At 47.4% G+C, this 17,760-nt stretch overlaps 1 protein-coding gene across 7 annotated transcripts; it reads left to right on the plus strand.

Moving 5' to 3' along the window:
• Positions 1-247: 247 nt before the first annotated feature.
• Pax6 (paired box 6) lies at positions 248-16,268 on the plus strand. Of its 7 annotated transcripts, none has more exons than XM_059259463.1 (11): positions 248-257; positions 3,754-3,959; positions 4,671-4,712; positions 4,807-5,022; positions 5,735-5,900; positions 11,609-11,767; positions 12,246-12,328; positions 12,537-12,687; positions 12,803-12,918; positions 15,377-15,527; positions 16,183-16,268. In XM_059259463.1, exons 1-11 carry the CDS (start codon positions 248-250, stop codon positions 16,266-16,268), a joined length of 1,386 nt encoding a protein of 461 aa, XP_059115446.1. The 7 variants fall into 7 exon arrangements, with proteins under 7 accessions (XP_059115446.1, XP_059115448.1, XP_059115450.1 ...); XM_059259465.1 differs by having other exon boundaries at positions 3,754-3,884; XM_059259467.1 differs by having other exon boundaries at positions 3,754-3,884; positions 4,807-4,914.
• The last annotated feature ends 1,492 nt before the right edge of the window (positions 16,269-17,760 follow it).

Raw genomic sequence — 17,760 nt, forward strand, 5'->3', positions numbered from 1 at the left:
CGCAGCTCACAAAGTACATATTGCATGTCTAGGAAGGCAGGACTAGGTGACCCTCAGATCGCCCCAAGCGGCTGAGTAGCTCAATTTCTAAGAAAAGGAGGATTCTCCAGTTCAGGCACCAGGTCTTCCTCTGTAGGAGTACAGGCCTACCTACCTGTGCAGAGCCCGGGATTAACTCCAATTTTTTTGCTAATAGAGCCCCGCATTCGAGCCCCGTGGGACCCGGAGGCCGCCAACCAGCGCCAGCATGCAGAACAGTGAGTGTCTCGGGTGTTTCGCTGGACTTTTGGGCTGGAGGCGTGCCGACCGGTGGGTTAGGGGAGCGCACAGAGTCTTGGGCCCTGGGGAGTCCAGGCCACTGGGCGGGAGGGAGGAGGCCTGGGGGAATTTATCCGGACTGCACACGGTGTGTGCCAAGTAGCCCGCGAGGGACGCAGGGCAGGGAGGCGTTTGCTCCACCATGCTCCAGAAGGGAAGGGGCTGGGCCCTTCAAAACTACTCGCCCGAGTTTTTGAAGCTGCGATGGAGAAACCCCATCCCCCCCCCCCCAAATCCTGTAACTCATACCCCCTCCCCGCCCCTGCCCGGGCTCTGACCCCAGAGAGAGGGGCTGGGCTGAGCAGGGCGGGGCGAAGGCTTCCTGAGAAGAGAAGGAGGCCCCTTTGGGCTTGGCCAAGACTAAACATCTCCTCCGACCCCAATGGGTGGGGGGCTTCCCTCCCCTAGTCCATCTCAGGCCAGCCCCTCCCCTCCCCACCCTAGCTACAGGCCTGGAAAGGAAGGGGAGTGGAGCACCCAGGGCTGGTACCCTGGCGGGAAAGTAAACTGCACAGCGAGTAGAAGGAAGGGTTTACAGGGTCTGGGAAGAGAGTGGAGGCTGCACGGGTCAGGAATTGGGAAAACTTGCACCAGCAAGTGCAGCTACATGGGTCCTGGTTGACCCAGACTCCTGGCACCTTTGATTCCAAGCCTTTGTGCCTCTCTCTTCTCATCTTTGGCCAGGCCCTTTGGGCCCCCACCTTTCTGCTTAGTCAATGGCTGCCGGTATGTGACAGAGTTAAACCTAAAAGTCAGGCCTGGCAGCCAGTGAAACTAGGCCGGGTTAAGGTTAGGGAGTCTACACAGGCTTAAGGATGCATCGATGCTTGGGCGCGTAGAGAGGCCTAGGTCTTCTAGAAACCTGCGGTTGTGGATGCACTGGCTCCAGAGAATCCCCAGCAGCTCGGATCCATGCTCTGGAATAGCTGGCTGCCCTGGTGATGCCACAGGATTTGGGGGGGGGGGGGCGGCGCTAAACTGAGGAAAGGGAGCGAAGGTGGGAGCTTTGCAGTTGTATTTGTGTAGAACTTGTCAGACCCAAGGGCTTGGCCTGGGAGACACTTCCCTTGGCGAAGCGAGTACCCTGGAGCTCAGACTCCCCAGCCTTCGGTTTTCAGGTGGGCCGAGGCGCTCATCCACAAGCGTTTGCCACTCCGCTATGACCTGGCTGGCAGGCCCAGAGGGGCACGGGTCGCGGGTTGGCCTGCAGGCTTTGTGCCGCTGGTCCCCGAGTGTGCGCAAGGCGCGGAGCATCCAAATTGACACCATATGTTTTCCTATTAGAAGCTTTGCGGTCGAATTCTAGGCGCATAATCATCGCCACTGGGCGAGAACGCCAGCCGTCCCTAGGGAAGGGACACAATGATTGAGGCTTAACCTCTAAAGGGGAATTTAGAGCTATGTTTCTCCGCTGCCATTTCGATGCTGGCTGAAGCGCCTTGGCCCAGTGTCCCTCGGACCAGCACATGCTGGGCTGCCGATGTGGAGGTGCTGGCCACGTTATTTTGCAATATTTTGCAATAGAGGAGGAGGAAAATCTACGCTCTGGCATCTGTAGATTGGGAATTACCCTAGCTTTGGTTGGAAAGTTTCTCTTGATTTCTCTGAGACGGCCTTTCTTTTTCTGGGAAGGTTTGCCCAGAGACGGGCCTCCATAACCTGCGTGGTAAATGAGACTTAGAAAACCAAGGTAGAAGTTAAAGAAAATTTAAGAGAAACCGGAAGCGCAGGGTAGGCCTTGCCTGGTTGGAGAAACGACTGTCTCCTGCAATGTGCAATGTACCCTCTTGCACTGGCCCGGGCCGGCCGGAGCCCAGATCCCTAAACGCCTGTCACTTCTCATCGAATTGAGGCCCCGCCCCCCCCCTCGGTGAGCTATAACCCCCCTCCAGCCTCAAGCCTCGGGCTACCCTGAAAACGCAGCTCCCCTCTAAGGGGAGACGAGTGCAGTTCATTCTCGTCTGAGTGATCTACAAATAGGGACGGAAAGGGTCGTTTTATCACGGTCCCGTTTGTCGTGACGATGCAATTTCCCGGAGCGGAGCACTGTCACAAAGTGACAAGGCTGCCACAAGCGCCCCGACTGATCTTTTCAATTAGCCTTCCATGCATGATCCGGAGCGACTTCCGCCTATTTCCAGAAATTAAGCTCAAACTTGACGTGCAGCTAGTTTTATTTTAAAGACAAATGTCAGAGAGGCTCATCATATTTTCCCCCCTCTTCTATATTTGGAGCTTATTTATTGCTAAGAAGCACAGGCTCTTGGAGTCAATTTATCAGGAGGCTCCAAGGAGAAGAGAGGAGAAGAGAGGAGAGAAGAGAGGAGCTGGAACCACATCTTCTCCTGAGAGAGCTTCTGTCTAGAGACGGGGCTGCAGGTTGGAGATGTCTGAGGAAGTGGAAAGAGGGGATTGGCTTTATTTGTATGCCTGTTGTTTCCTAGGAGGATAATTCAGGGAGGCGCTCCTTCCCTCGCCCTAGTCTCTAAGACCAGACAATGGGATGAGGTTGTCAGACAAGAGTTGAAGGAGGGACGGGTGACACTGTGATATGGTCTTTTTCTTTCTGTTTTGGGTTTCTGTTAATATTCGTGTCTTTGGCTGAGGGGGAGGGCGGAGTTCAGCAGTGGAAGTAAAGCCAGTGGTGGGGGGTGCATAGACTCCAGGCTTTGCTCGCCAGCGGGGGCAAGCTGACCACTGTGGGGATGGGGGCTTCCAATCCTGTCTGCTGTGGAGGCACGGATTGGGGCTCACTAGCTACAAATTTGTCTTTCGGGTTCTTTTCTATTATTACACACACACACACACACACACACACACACACACACACACACACACGGTGCTAAATCTCGATGCAAAGGTTTATGATATGCTGCCTAGCCGCTTCAGAGCTTGGGATTCGCAGTGCTGTTTTAACAGGGCAGAGACTCCAGTGTGGACTCTGTGGTGGCACTCAGAGGTGATGTGTAGGGAGGAGATATTAAGAGCTGTTGTATGCCCCTTGTGGGTTCCAAGCAGGTCTGGATTATGAAGGGGGCAATGGACTCAGGGGACTGGGGTGATGGTGGTACTGGGTGGATATGTTCCTGGGTATTTTCCCAGTCTGACGATAGTCCAGTGGGCAGGGTCAGTCTGTATTAAAGCTGGGCTGCCCAATGCCCTGCATGGCTGGTGGTCCTATTGTTGGTTTTTTGTTTTTGTTTTTGTTTTTTTAATTTTAAATCAGGACCTGATTGCTGAGGTTCGCACAGGTTGGCAGGGAGCTGAGGTTGCATTGTGCCTCTTCTTCTTCTTCTTCTTCTTCTTCTTCTTCTTCTTCTTCTTCTTCTTCTTCCTCCTCCTCCTCCTCCTCCTCCTCCTCCTCCTCCTCCTCCTCCTCCTCCTCTTCCTTCTACTACTTCTCTTCTTGCTCTCCTCTCCTCCTCCTTTCCTCAGGTCACAGCGGAGTGAATCAGCTTGGTGGTGTCTTTGTCAACGGGCGGCCACTGCCGGACTCCACCAGGCAGAAGATCGTAGAGCTAGCTCACAGCGGGGCCCGGCCGTGCGACATTTCCCGAATTCTGCAGGTGATCCTCCCGTGGCTGTCCCACTCGCTGCCCCCTACCCCTGCCCCCGCGGCCGCCCTCTTTTCATTTCTTACTGTAAACGCTACTAATTATGGACCCCTACCCTCACCCACTTCATCCCCACCAACTCTCCTACCTTCCGACTTTCCCCTCTCCTTCCACCATGGTCCCTGTCTCTTTCAACCTCACTCAGTCAGTTACGTAAGATAATTCATCTGCGTAAGAAAAAAAGTGTGAGAATTTAAAAAAATATCTTTTCATTTAGTAAAGACATTCATTATGGTAACAGTGTAAAACTGTAATGAGCTGAGTTATATAAATTGGGATAATCTCATTCCCCTCTCCCCATCCCGCGTTGACCTCAGATTTTGGGAGATGTGTTTGCATTTTTCATGCATATGAAGAATGTACATGGATTTTCAGAAGGCAAATGCTGTTTACTCCTCTAACTCACATTGCTCAACTGGGCAAACATTTAAGGGAAAAAGATAAAATATTCAGTTAGTTTTCCCTTTGTTCTTTACAACATAATATTACTTTCAGCAAGCTCTGCACACACACACACACACACACACACACACACACACACACACACAGTAACCTGACTTTGTTTTGATGCATCTTCACACAGTGTTTAGGAAAATAGTTTTAAAAGCTTTTAAGATAATTCAAAGTGTTTAAAAGTATCCTCCTATTTGTAGGTTTAGGGCTACAAATGTAATTTTAAGAAAGAAAGCTCTCTACAGTAAGTTCTCGTACCATTGAAGGTATATTTTTGTGTTATAGACCCATGCAGATGCAAAAGTCCAAGTGCTGGACAATGAAAACGTAAGCTTGTCATTGTTTAATGCATACTTAAACAATTTTATTTTTGTCTTGAAATTATTAATAATGTGGTTTTCTGTCCACTTCCCCTATGCAGGTGTCCAACGGATGTGTGAGTAAAATTCTGGGCAGGTATTACGAGACTGGCTCCATCAGACCCAGGGCAATCGGAGGTAGTAAACCAAGAGTAGCGACTCCAGAAGTTGTAAGCAAAATAGCCCAGTATAAACGGGAGTGCCCGTCCATCTTTGCTTGGGAAATCCGAGACAGATTATTATCCGAGGGGGTCTGTACCAACGATAACATACCCAGTGTAAGTTCATTGTGAACATTTGCCTTCCTTGCCCCAAGCTCCTCACTCGCTCCCTCTCTCTGTCACCTCTTTCTTGATCTCCCGCTCTTTCCCCTCCCAGTGTCTGGCTGTCTCCTCTCTTTCCTGATTTGCACGGGTCTCCATGATACCTAGGGGATAGTGAGAGGTGTGCTTTGACTTTTTGACCATCCGGAAAATGGGTGTCAAGTGTGGGGAGTTGTTCACTTCATTTGCATACTGACAACCAGGGCTTGAAGGAACTGGGGAGAGACACTGGAATCCAGGAGGAAAATGAAAATGAAAACCAGATTCTAACTGTCCCCCCCCCCCCCCACTCAAGCACACGCCTGGAGCTTCTTTCAGGAAACGTGCATCCGTTTATGTTCTACAATAAAATAAACCTCTAGATTAAGTTGAAATCTTTTATCGGGAGTCTTTGAACAAAGCCAAGCAACCCAGTGAGCTAGGTCGTTAGCGATATCTACAGAGGTGAAGGATTGCTCCTTTCTCTTTATCCATCTTCATTTCCAGGAACAAAGTGAAAGTTGACATTTTTACCACATAATAGCTAAAAATCCAGAGTACCCCAGGGTGGCTGGGAGCTTTTGCATGTGTGGTGGGTCATTCTTTAAAACTTGGGAGAGCTGAGAGGGGGACCTAAGAAGAGGTGACTGTGTCTTGCGGAGACACTACCATTTGGTTTGATTTGCAGGTATCATCAATAAACAGAGTTCTTCGCAACCTGGCTAGCGAAAAGCAACAGATGGGCGCAGACGGCATGTATGATAAACTAAGGATGTTGAACGGGCAGACCGGAAGCTGGGGCACGCGCCCTGGTTGGTATCCCGGGACTTCAGTACCAGGGCAACCTACACAAGGTAAAACTCAAGCAGCCATCCTCCTGTAACTCTTTCCTGGGCTCCCAGTGCCTAGGAGATATGAGGGCACTGCCCTGGAAGGCTTGGGTACCTCAACTCACACTTCGTGTAACTGGTGTATGTGAAACCATATTGTTGACTGTAAGGGTTATGTATGTCCACAGTGGTAGGAAGTGGCTAGGTGGTTGGTTGTGCATGTGCAAGGTCGAACCTCATGGCGCCCTATTCAAATTTGGTGTTAAAATGCAGTAGAGCCCACTTGCAGTGCAGGTGTGACAAATTAACACACTGACAGACTGCAAGGTAAACATAATTGTATCATTTGCTTCTGAAGTAATTGACAAATGACATGACTTTGAGTAAGGTGGTAGGAGAGGCTGACGTGCCCAAGCGCATCCCCGATTTGAAGTTCGCCACAGTTAAGTGGTGGTCTCCTCCCCCAAGTTTAACAACTTACCCCCTCCCCGCCTGTAGGTCCCAGTTCTTATTCTCTATGGGTGGCACTGGTTAGAAGTGGGGTAGGGAAACTGAGTACCCGGCTGTAGGTTCAGGGAGGGGCTCTGGGCCTGGGAGGACAGATGGGAACTATGTCATCCTGTCTCAGGTTCTGTGAGAAGGATGTAGGAAGAGGAGTGGGTGAGTCGGCTCTCTCCCCTTCCCACTCACACCGAGGTAACTTGGTCAAGAACAGGAAACAGTTTACTCCGAAGATTAATCGGTATTTGTTGTCCTTGTGACAAGGAGATAATATGCGGGATAATGGGACGTGGCGTCTCACTCCCGGGAGCACCACAGAGCCTGGGGGCTCAGGGCCGGTGGGCGACGCGGGGACTGCTCAGGGGCTGCTGCGAATCGGTGAGCTCTTGGACCAGCCCCGCGTGCAGGGCGCCTCCACAGAGCCGGGTTAGAGAAGGGAAAATCGGTAACAGTATGCGAAATATCTTGTACAAAGGATGCTTCTGTCACTCGCAAGAATTTGTTATGGGGACAATCCTGTCGCTCTGTAATTGCTCATTAGAGAACGTTTTGTTTCTCATTAAGGCGACATGAATAAGCGTCTAGTTGAAGGAGACAGCTGTAGAAATGTTCCACAAGAGACCTCTGGACACGATTCGGCACCAATTGCCAATTAGACATGTCAGTTTTAAGAGCAGAAAAACAATATAGGACGGACACTGGGACGATAGGGAGAAAAGCGCTCCTTTCTGGTTTCCCAGCGCCGCGGCTCCTGGCCAGGGCCGGGCTTCCTGATGCGCAGGCCCAGACTCCCTTGGGTGACCCCGCTCACGTAACCTCGAACCTGCAGCCTTCAGAGTTGGAGATCAGAGTGCTCACGGGTCCAGGGCTCTCTCTGCAGTCTCCAGTAAGACCAGCTAGGGAAAGATGTAGCCAACCCCCGCACCGACTGACCTTTGAAGCTGTAGGATTCCCGCACGCATACCCATAGGACACATCCCAGTGATGCTGGAACTCCATCTGGTGACCTTCCACTCTCCACCCCCAGCACTCCAGAGTCCTGTTGACCCCTTCCCCACCCACTAGATCGAAGGTGTCTCGGTTGTAGGCAATAGGCCCAGAAGCTCAGACCTATGAAGGCTGAGCCCAGAAGCCTCCACCCCTGGGTCTCCTAGGTGTTCAGAGCTCACATTTGCTTGGGGACCAGGGAATGAACATCGCTTTCCTGTTTCTAGGTGCCGAGACTAAAGTCCAGGGCAGTAGCTTCCACTAGAGGTAGCGCCGCCCGCTTAGAACAGATTTTCAACCCTGGGAGCAAGCAGAGCTACAGACAGACCGCAAGGGCCTGGTGGTGACCACTGGGGACGAGAGGTGGCGCTCGTTCAGGGTCTTTTAACTTAATGCAGCTGGTTACTAGAGAATACTGGGCCATACACTTCCTGAGCGTCCCACCCACCCACCCTGTTTACCCCCCACCTAAATGCTTTCTCCCTCTAGGCTCTCTGCCCCGCCTCCAGCGTGGGGTGGAAGCGTGGTTCGAAAGGAGTTTAGAATCTTGGGCGTGGGGACCTCGGGGCTCTGGTGGTGAATGTCAGTTCTCCAGGCTTAAGTTCCTGGGGATTCCTCTGGCCTTTTGGTGCTAAGAGGGTCTCCCTCCCTCCCTGGCCCCCTTTCCCGGCCCGAGATGCTGATCTTGGGTTGTAAAGAGTCCCTTTCCAGAAGCATAAGGAGAGGTTAGGTCTCTGAGGGAGACAAATATGGTTTCCATCTGATCTATGCCACGCGGCGGTGAATAAAATCCTGACGACGTGGCCTGACAATAACGAGACGACTCTATCCAGCCCCAATTCTCCAGCGATTTGGTGGTTTTAGGGATCACGAAGACACTTTTTCTCATCTCCTCCCCTCGCCCCAACCCCCATAATACCCAGGCCCTCTATAGGATTTAGTCAGCCTCCTTTCAACAGATGTTCAATGTTTTGATCCGCGCTCCAGAGCTGAAAAGGTTCCGCAACCGCGTTGCTATCTTTTCTTGCTTATTTTCCGCCTCACTGATTAAGACCCTAAGAAACTAAGGAATGATTTTATTTCCCAGCGTCTTTTTCCCCCTTCTTCTTTCTTTTCTGTTTCCCCCCTCTCCCTCTCTCTCTCCCTTCTCCTTCTTCCAGGAAACAAATCCCATCCCCTGCGTCAGATGGTCTTGGGGCTGGGATAATGGGAGGCGCTTTCACTCTCAGCTCGGATTAGGCAGGGAGGTGTACGGCGCCCATTGAAGGTCCCTTCTTTACGCCGCTAGGAGGGGACGCCTTTTAAAGGAGATATCTTAATTGTCTGCCACTTAGGTTTATCTTGTGGGGGAATTAGAAAGCTCTAACTTCTATTTTTAGTTTCTTAAAAGATTTAAGGGTGGAAGGTAAAGCCACTAAAGAAAAAAGAAAAACAAAACAAAGCAAAAAACAAAAAACAAAAAACCCCCAGCTCTAAGTGACCAGTCAATCACCTGGCTGCAAACAGTTGCTATTTTACAGCAGTGAACACATTTCCAATGTTGCTCTCTGGCTTGGTTAAGATGTGATGGTGGTCGTGGTGAATCCCGCAGCGTTTTCTCCTTGTTGACGCTGACTCCACTTTAAAAAAAAAAAAAATGAAAAGAAAAAAAAAAGATTTAAAGTGGCAGTTTTCCTGTTCCTATATACTTAATTTCCTCGTTAAATACCACTTCCCAAGCCAGTGTAAGCTCTAGGCTTATATCTCCGGTGCATGCTTGTGTATGAGCAGTGTCTGAGCTTGGAGGGCAATGAACATAATTCCGACGCTTTAAAATTAGGAGGACGTCAAGGAAGCAGATGAGAACAGAGAATGCTATCTGCAGGCGTCTTCTGAAGGAGACCTCCAGCTTTGTTTAATTGGCAAGATATAACACGCTAGAGAAGGGACAGGGGCGGGTCCAGGGCTTTCCTTTTGGATGGAGGCATGAGTGACCAGGCCAGATTGTGCTTCTGTTTTCCAAAAGCAGTAACCGATGGACTTTTCTGGTAGACCCAACAGCTTGTGTGTGTGTGTGGGGGGGGAAGCCTCCTTCACTGAATCCGACAATAAAAGGGACAGACCCTCTTCATTCCCCACCCCACTCCGAAAAAAACACTTTGAAAAGTCCTCCAGAGACCTGGGGCAGCAAATTAGTACAGCCACTTGTGCCCCTACACGTGAGTTCGGCGGCGTGTCTCCTCCAGCAGGCGACCCTCCCCTCCCCCACTCATCTGATGTAGGGCAGGACGCCTGCGGCTTGTTTACCAATACACGCTCCCTCCTCCTCTTCCTTTTCGTCCTTTTCTCCCGTCTCACCCGACCCTCCAATCTCTTTTTTTCCTCTCCACATTTTCCCCGCTGTCCCTTCTTCTACCTTTCGGCCATTATCTCTTTGAAGCACCCCCCCCTCCGCCCTTCCCCCACGCCATTCTTCCCCTTGCTTCCCTCCCTCCTCTCTCTCTCTCTAGCCTCTCTCCTTCCGCCTCCCCTCAGCCCCTGCTCTGCTCCCCATCCACCCTCCCCACCTCCCTCTACCCCCTGCCCTGGCCCCCCATCCACCACCACCGCCCAGCCAAGCGCCCTAAATCGCACCGAGGCGCCCGCTCTCCGGACAGTGATTAATGATAGCAGAGCAGAGAGGTTAACACACTTCGCTGAAAAGTCTGTTGACTGGGCTTCTTGTAACACAATGTGGCCCGCTGCACGCCTCAAGAGAATCCTTTTGTTGTCCGCGCTCATTGTGGCCTCAAAATTCTGCCCACGAAAGTTTGCCAACGCTCCTGCCCCAGGAGTTTAATAGTTTCCCTTACTCGCGGGGCATTGTGTGGTGCTGAAAAGCAGCCCCTCGCTATTCAAGTGTTGGTGGTCATCTCAATAGATCTCCAAGGGCCCATATGGTGGCCAGTGCCGATGAATCCGCCTGTTTAAATGGGGGAGAAAGTTGGGGTTTTAAAACATTTCAAAGTTCCTGAAAAGATCCCACTAGATCCTGTCACAATTCCCTGAACTCTTTGAAGGCGCTGCCTATTGTCTCCTGGTTATAAATGATATTCCTGGCCAAGTCGATTCCCACAGAGGCCTGGCAGCCCCTCCCCCCAAACTGGCCAAGTTTCTAGGATAGGGAGGGGGACCGTTCCTGTTGGTATCCCGTAGGGGCCACAGGCCTCGGGACCCAAGACTCAGCCTCCAGTGCCCTGGGAAGCCCAGCCAGGGCCGGAATCCTTCCCTTCTCACAGGCTTGCCGCCTTGCAGGCAATGTGCACGGGCTAGAGCCAGCTAGCCCAAGTGCATAGCTCTCCACCAAGCGCAAAGGAAAACAATGAAACTTTCCCTGTTTAATGATAGAAATTACATTAAAAGTGCTGGAAATGCCCTAATTAAAAATGTACCACTTAAATGATATGCCAAGGACTCAGCTGCAGCATAGCATATTTAGCTAGTTAGTGAACTCTCCACGATTTCTTTTTTAAAATTACACGTTAAAAATTTAAAAGAAATCTTACTTTTCTCTGGTGCAACACATTACAAAGAATGGACAGTCCTTTTATCTAAATATAAAATTCCATTTTCAGCAATTATAGCCTGTTCTTGGTGATGATATAATTACAGCTGTGCTCGTAATAGGTGTCAAGGCGAAACACACTCACACAATGGTTGAATAAAACTGCAGAACAATGCAAGCACTTCTAAATTCACAACCTTTAAAATGAAATTGACTGTGCAGAATTCAAATAAAAACTAGATAAATATTTTTTTTAAAGATTACAAGCTTGGTTTGGTTTCTTAATAGCATTTTCTACAAACCTATCAACATCTAATTGATTAGATAGGAATTACTGATTATAGATCAGCTGAAATCTTGCACATCACTCTATTTTCCCAACACAGCCCTAGGTAAATACTTTCTGTAGGGTGAGGGAATTGGGGGAGGCAAGTGAGGAGGCAGCCGAGGAAGATCCTTTGGCCTGGAAACTTTTTGGGTTGCTTTTTCATTCTCAGAAATGCTGCTTTGTGAGAGTACTGTCAGGTCTTATCTAGATAAATCCAGAAAGGAAAACGACTCAGGTACCAGTGTCCTTAAAGGAAGGCTAACACTTGATTGCTTCAGCAAGACTTGGTGGAGACTCAGACTGCCAGTCCTTGGGGTTCATAACTGCACCAAGTCCCATCAGGAGCCCCATGTCACTCCAGTTTTTCTTATTGTCCTCTTCTTTTTGTTGCAGATGGCTGCCAGCAACAGGAAGGCGGGGGAGAGAACACCAACTCCATCAGTTCAAACGGAGAAGACTCCGATGAGGCTCAAATGAGGCTTCAGCTGAAGCGGAAGCTGCAGAGAAATAGAACGTCCTTTACCCAAGAGCAGATTGAGGCTCTGGAGAAAGGTGATGGGAATTCTTCAAAGTAGAGAAGCCTTAAATCCAAGTAAATGCCACACCAACAGCACAAAGGACTAAATTTAGCCCGGGTCCTTTGCATAGAAGACTGAAAAGCCCCCCCCCCCCCCCTGCTCTTCTGTCTTCCCCCTCCCCTCTGGACATCTTTTCAGGGTGTGGAAGTGTATGTACGTTCTCTTTCTTTTCACATACCAGTAAGTTGAAAGATCAAAATTCTGACATACAAAGAAAATGATGTTCTGACTGTCTCAGGTCACAGATGGTGACACTGACTGAATGTCATTGCAAAGAAAACAACTTAGTCTGGTAGGAGAGTTCTTTCAAGTACAGTCAACACACTGTAGAGTTATTTGAAAGGAAATTGTTTGGAGGAGATGGGAGTGGCGTGGCAAAAGCCAGCTTGATCCGGCAATCAAATATTCTGTGTAGTTCTGGAATAACATATAAAATCAACTTACTCTTCCAGAGTTTGAGAGGACCCATTATCCAGATGTGTTTGCCCGGGAAAGACTAGCAGCCAAAATCGATCTACCTGAAGCCAGAATACAGGTACCCAGGGACTATGTTGGTTTTATGCATTGTGAGTCTCATACTTTGCCTTGTCTGTATACCAATCATTTATATAGCTAGTAACAGGGTCAGTTTGCAAAGACTCTCTTGTCCTAGGACAGAGGATGGTGGAAATGGAGGGGTTTTTTGTTTGTGGCAGAGCCTGTAGGGAGCACAGGGCTAACTACCCTGTTCCACGCATTTCCAGGTATGGTTTTCTAATCGAAGGGCCAAATGGAGAAGAGAGGAAAAACTGAGGAACCAGAGAAGACAGGCCAGCAACACCCCTAGTCACATCCCCATCAGCAGCAGTTTCAGCACCAGTGTCTACCAGCCGATTCCACAGCCCACCACGCCTGGTAACGGGAAATGCCAGCTGCCGAGAAATGTTCTTAAATCAGTTTGCCCTGGGCTCTCCCTCACCCTGTAATGACCTTCCATCTTTCTCTCTTTTCTCTTTCTCTCTCTCTGCAGTTTCCTCCTTCACATCAGGCTCCATGTTGGGCCGAACAGACACCGCCCTCACCAACACGTACAGTGCTCTGCCACCTATGCCCAGCTTCACCATGGCAAACAACCTGCCTATGCAAGTAAGAGAAACTGGCCACCTGCTGCACAGGACAAGGACTGGGTTAGGGCTTGCAGACCCCATCCGCTGCGCTTACCCCCTTGGGAGTCCTTCCTGTGACAGTGATTGGCTTGACCAGTCAACTCTGAGACAGTCAATCCAATCTCTTCGAGTTGATTGATTGCCTGATTGATTGATTCATGCCCTTGAAAAACAAACACTCGATTTGTTCAGCCAAGTTAATGTGCCTTTTATCATCATGTTAGCTGGGTAATTCTGGGTGGCAGTGAAGTCTGTTTTGGGTACCAATGAAGCTTGTGCCACAAAGCAGAAATAATCATGGCATAACATAAGATACTAAGATGTTCGTGTGTAAAAACTTGTGTTTATGTTAGTATGTTTGTATTAATAAATACAGAATCAGCAGAAGTTTACTGAGGATTAATTTTGGTCCATATAAGAAACTAGTGAGGAAGAAAAAAGGGGACTGAGAAGTGAGATTCCTCTTTACGCAGGTGAAATACATTTACAAGAAGAAGGAAACTAGTTTGTTCTAGATTTAAAAATAAACATGTAATAGAAAGTGTTTACTTGAAATTTAATGTGTGTGAGCTGTAGATGCTGTGACAGGTTGGTGGCAATCCTTGCTGCCTAGAAAGCTGCCGGCATTCTCAGTGCCCTGGCCTGTGCTCTTAGGGGTAGGTCCTGGATTCAGCTGGCATTTTCTAAGGTTAGTTGTACAGGGCTTCTGGGATGTACTAGACCTTTGTTGCTGGGGGCACTCTTGCTGGGGGGATTCTGATGGGTCTTCTCCATCAGTGTTCCTTAGTCTCCTGCTTGTGCCACCAATAGATAGCTAGGCCTGGTTGTATGAGATTGGCAGCAGGAGCCCCTGCTGGAAACAGTTCTGGGGTTACGAAGATTGTTTATTCTCCATTGAACATCTTTTTTGCCAGGTTTGGAATTCAAATTAAAATGAAAGTTTCCCAGTCTTCAGATTAATATTGGAACAGCTAGATCAGCAACTCCAGAGGACTTATTCACATGCTTCTTTTCCATTGCGTCTGCTTTTATTGGCCATAGTACAATTGATGTAAACAAAGGGACCAATAGTCCATTAGTTAGTATTGCTATAACTATCTTGGAATTTTCCAGAAGTCAGGTTGCCTAGAGGAAGTGATTGTAGGAATAAGAAACAAATGCAAGCTGAAATCCTGGCAGGGCCCTTTAGGCCTGCTTGCCTTTTTAAACTTGACATAAGCAGTCACCATCTGACTTTAATGAGGCCACTGAGTGCGTTGTGCAGTATTATATATTACAGCAACATCTAGGTTTCTGTGAGGGTGACATAATGTGCACATGAAAAAACAAAATGAAATAATTAGATAGATGCCCGATTATATTAAGCTTGCTTCTACATATAAAGAAATATGTTGAGTTAGTTTATTTCAAACACGGACTTTTAAAAATTATACAGATACAAAAGTAAGTGGCTTCATTAAACAAAGAAAATAAAAATGATCTGTGATTTTACAGTTCAGAGAAAATTCCTTTTTTTGTAACGGGGAGGGGTGATCTCTCTGTCAATGGCTTCATCTTGTTGACCAAAATCCTCTGTCTTACAAAGACTGGGCATCTTCCTCTGGACTTCCTTCAGCGGGTGTCAGTCTTTGAGAATGAGGATCTGGGGATGTGAAGCATTTGCAGAGCAAAGCAGCTGTTGCTGACACTAGGCTTCTATTGGCTCACCTCAGGAGTTTTCTCATCTCAAATAACCCATGAGGGCTCCCATGTGGGGTTTATCCTGGATCTGCATATTCCTTTATTTCTTGTTCAGTTTTGAGAGAGATTTATCTCCTCAACATTTCCATTTTTGAATGCTTAAAAAACAGCAACACACTTTTATGGATGAGACTCAATCAGGACTTTTGGGTCAGTTAAGAAGTCAGTTAATTCTCAGGTTGTATTGAAGTTACATTCATTCACTGACATTTTTGACTTCTTTAACCTGACTCCATTATGGTTGTGTCTTTAAAAAATCTCTAATCCTCCAAGTCCAGCACTGGAAGATTCCCAAGGTCCCTCCATCAAACTCTCCAAAGAGTTCCCCCATTGCTTTCTGCCCCACAGTTGAAATATGGAATTTGGGGATCTTAGCATTCTCAAATAGATCCAGGTTTATGGAAAGAGAGAATCTCTCATGCTAGTAACTCCAGCAGAGGTAAAACATAGTGCAGATTGCCAAAACCAGACGTTTGTTTGAATTTACTATGTTTCAGAAATTTGTCACACAGTTGGCTTTGCTCTGGTGGTGGATGATGATGAACTAAGCTTAGACTCATTATATGGAATTCTAGTACATTCCAAAGAGGCATCAGTAATGACCAGGCTCACTGGCAGAGGCCCTGGGGAGGAGGAACCCCAGGATGTGGTTGTGTGGTGTGGTTCCAGTAATCACAGGTTTTTCTTTCTCCCGGCAGCCCCCAGTTCCCAGCCAGACCTCTTCATACTCCTGCATGCTACCCACCAGCCCTTCGGTAAATGGGCGGAGTTATGATACCTACACCCCTCCGCACATGCAAACACACATGAACAGTCAGCCCATGGGTACCTCGGGGACCACTTCAACAGGTGAGCTCTCTGTAGCTGTGCAGAGGGGTCTACAGGGCCTCTTTGGCCAGCTGATGAACTGTACTGTTCTGTAGCTGACTTGAAAAGAAACTTTTGGTCTTGCATTAAGGGGTGTGTTGAGCATTATACTGCTCTTGCCTTTAGGGAACACTGACTGAAAAGGGAAATTCAGTTAAGTTAGTGAGCTGACACCATATAGGCAAAAGAGACATCATTTATGTTGGTGAATTGATCACAGAAATCGTGTATGAAGACAAGGCCCAAGATCAAATTTTCAGAAGACATCTAGGCCTGCGCTGGACAGTTGACAGGGTCCACTGAGCTTGATGTGGGTGCTTATTGGCAGACTTACACATCTTCTAGTTTCTTGATGCTGGCTGAGGAGGTACCACATGAGTCCTCCAGAGATGGCTGAACTGATGAACTTCCAAATGTTGGGGAGGTTGACTTGGGTTTCATGAAGTATGTGTGAACACAGTCTCTAGTTTCAAAAGGTCTCCTTTTCTTTCTAATGACTGAAAGTTTTTTCTTTTAATATAAAGTAGAAAAGAAGTGTTATGAGGTGTCAGCAGTTTTAGAAAGTTCACACTGTGTGCCATCTTCTAGAGTCTACCCTGTGGTTGTATTTTTTTGTTTTTTTTTTATTCATTTACAGGACTCATTTCCCCTGGAGTGTCAGTCCCTGTCCAAGTTCCTGGAAGTGAACCTGACATGTCTCAGTACTGGCCCCGATTACAGTAAAGAGAGCGAGCGTGATCAAGAGAGGAAACTGTGTTCACTCAGTCAGTGACGATGTGGACACAACAGTTGGGTGTTCAGGAAAGGAAGAGAAATCGCTGTTAGAAGCACTTCCCTTTGCAATTGTGTCCTGTATTGGAGCCTGGGAATGGACTAGAAACAAGGACCTTTGCACACAGAAGGCACGGCGTCAGTTGGAACAAATCTTCATTTTGGTATCCAAACTTTTATTCATTTTGGTGTATTATTTGTAAATGGGCATTTGTATGTTATAATGAAGAAAAGAACAACACAGACTGGTGGACCTTGGATCTGTGTTGGCTCATGTGGTTGTTTAAAGGAAACCATGATTGACAAGATTTGCCATGGATTTAAGAGTTTTATCGAGATATATCGAATACTTCTACCCATCTGTTCATAGTTTATGGACTGATGTTCCAAGTTTGTATCATTCCTTTGCATATAATTAAACCTGGAACAACACACATTAGATATATGTAAGAAATATCTGTTGGTTTTCCAAAGGTTGTTAACAGATGACGTTTATGTGCAAAAAGGGGTAAGATATAAATTCAAGGAGAAGTTGATAGCTAAAGGTAGAGTGTGTCTTCGATATAATCCAATTTGTTTTATGTCAAAATGTAAGTATTTGTCTTCCCTAGAAATCCTCAGAATGATTTCTATAATAAAGTTAATTTCATTTATATTTGACAAGAATACTCTATAGATGTTTTATACACATTTTCATGCAATCATTTGTTTCTTTCTTGGCCAGCAAAAGTTAATTGTTCTTAGATATAGCTGTATTACTGTTCACAGTCCAATCATTTTGTGCATCTAGAATTCATTCCTAATCAATTAAAAGTGCTTGCAAGAGTTTTAAACCTAAGTGTTTTGCAGTTGTTCACAAATACATATCAAAATTAACCATTGTTGATTGTAAAAACCATGCCAAAGCCTTTGTATTTTCTTTATTACACTATTTTCTTTTTAACCTTATAGTGTGGTGTTACAAATTTTGTTTCCCCATTAGGTTAACATCCTAAATCAATGCTTAGGTTCCCACACACTCCATTTTATAGCCTGATGTTTTACAGACATCAGAAGTTGGCAACGTATCAGGGGAAAGAAAAATCACTTACCGTTGTGTGGATTTGCATCCCACAACATGTGCAGAAAAATGGCAATATTTCCAGTTTATCCATTTATTTCATTTAAAAGCTCAAAGTGTAGAAATAATTTTAAAAAATGCAACAAGCGATTCACTAGGAGTTTTGCTTTGAATTGAAGCTGGCACTTTCAAACTGGGCAGCCAATCTCCACAGTAATTTCACTCAAGTATTTTCAAGGGTTGAGTTCTTCAAAGACTTTCTGCAAGCTGTTGCCTCTCCCAGATAACCCCTCTCCCTGTCCTGTCTCCCTCCCCTTTCACAAGAGGCGTCCTGTCCCACTGACCCCCTACAAAGCTGTTCCCATCTGAGTCTTGCTTTCTGTG

The sequence above is a fragment of the Peromyscus eremicus genome, chromosome 4, assembly GCF_949786415.1.
Source record: "Peromyscus eremicus chromosome 4, PerEre_H2_v1, whole genome shotgun sequence".
NCBI classification, from domain to species: domain Eukaryota; kingdom Metazoa; phylum Chordata; class Mammalia; order Rodentia; family Cricetidae; genus Peromyscus; species Peromyscus eremicus.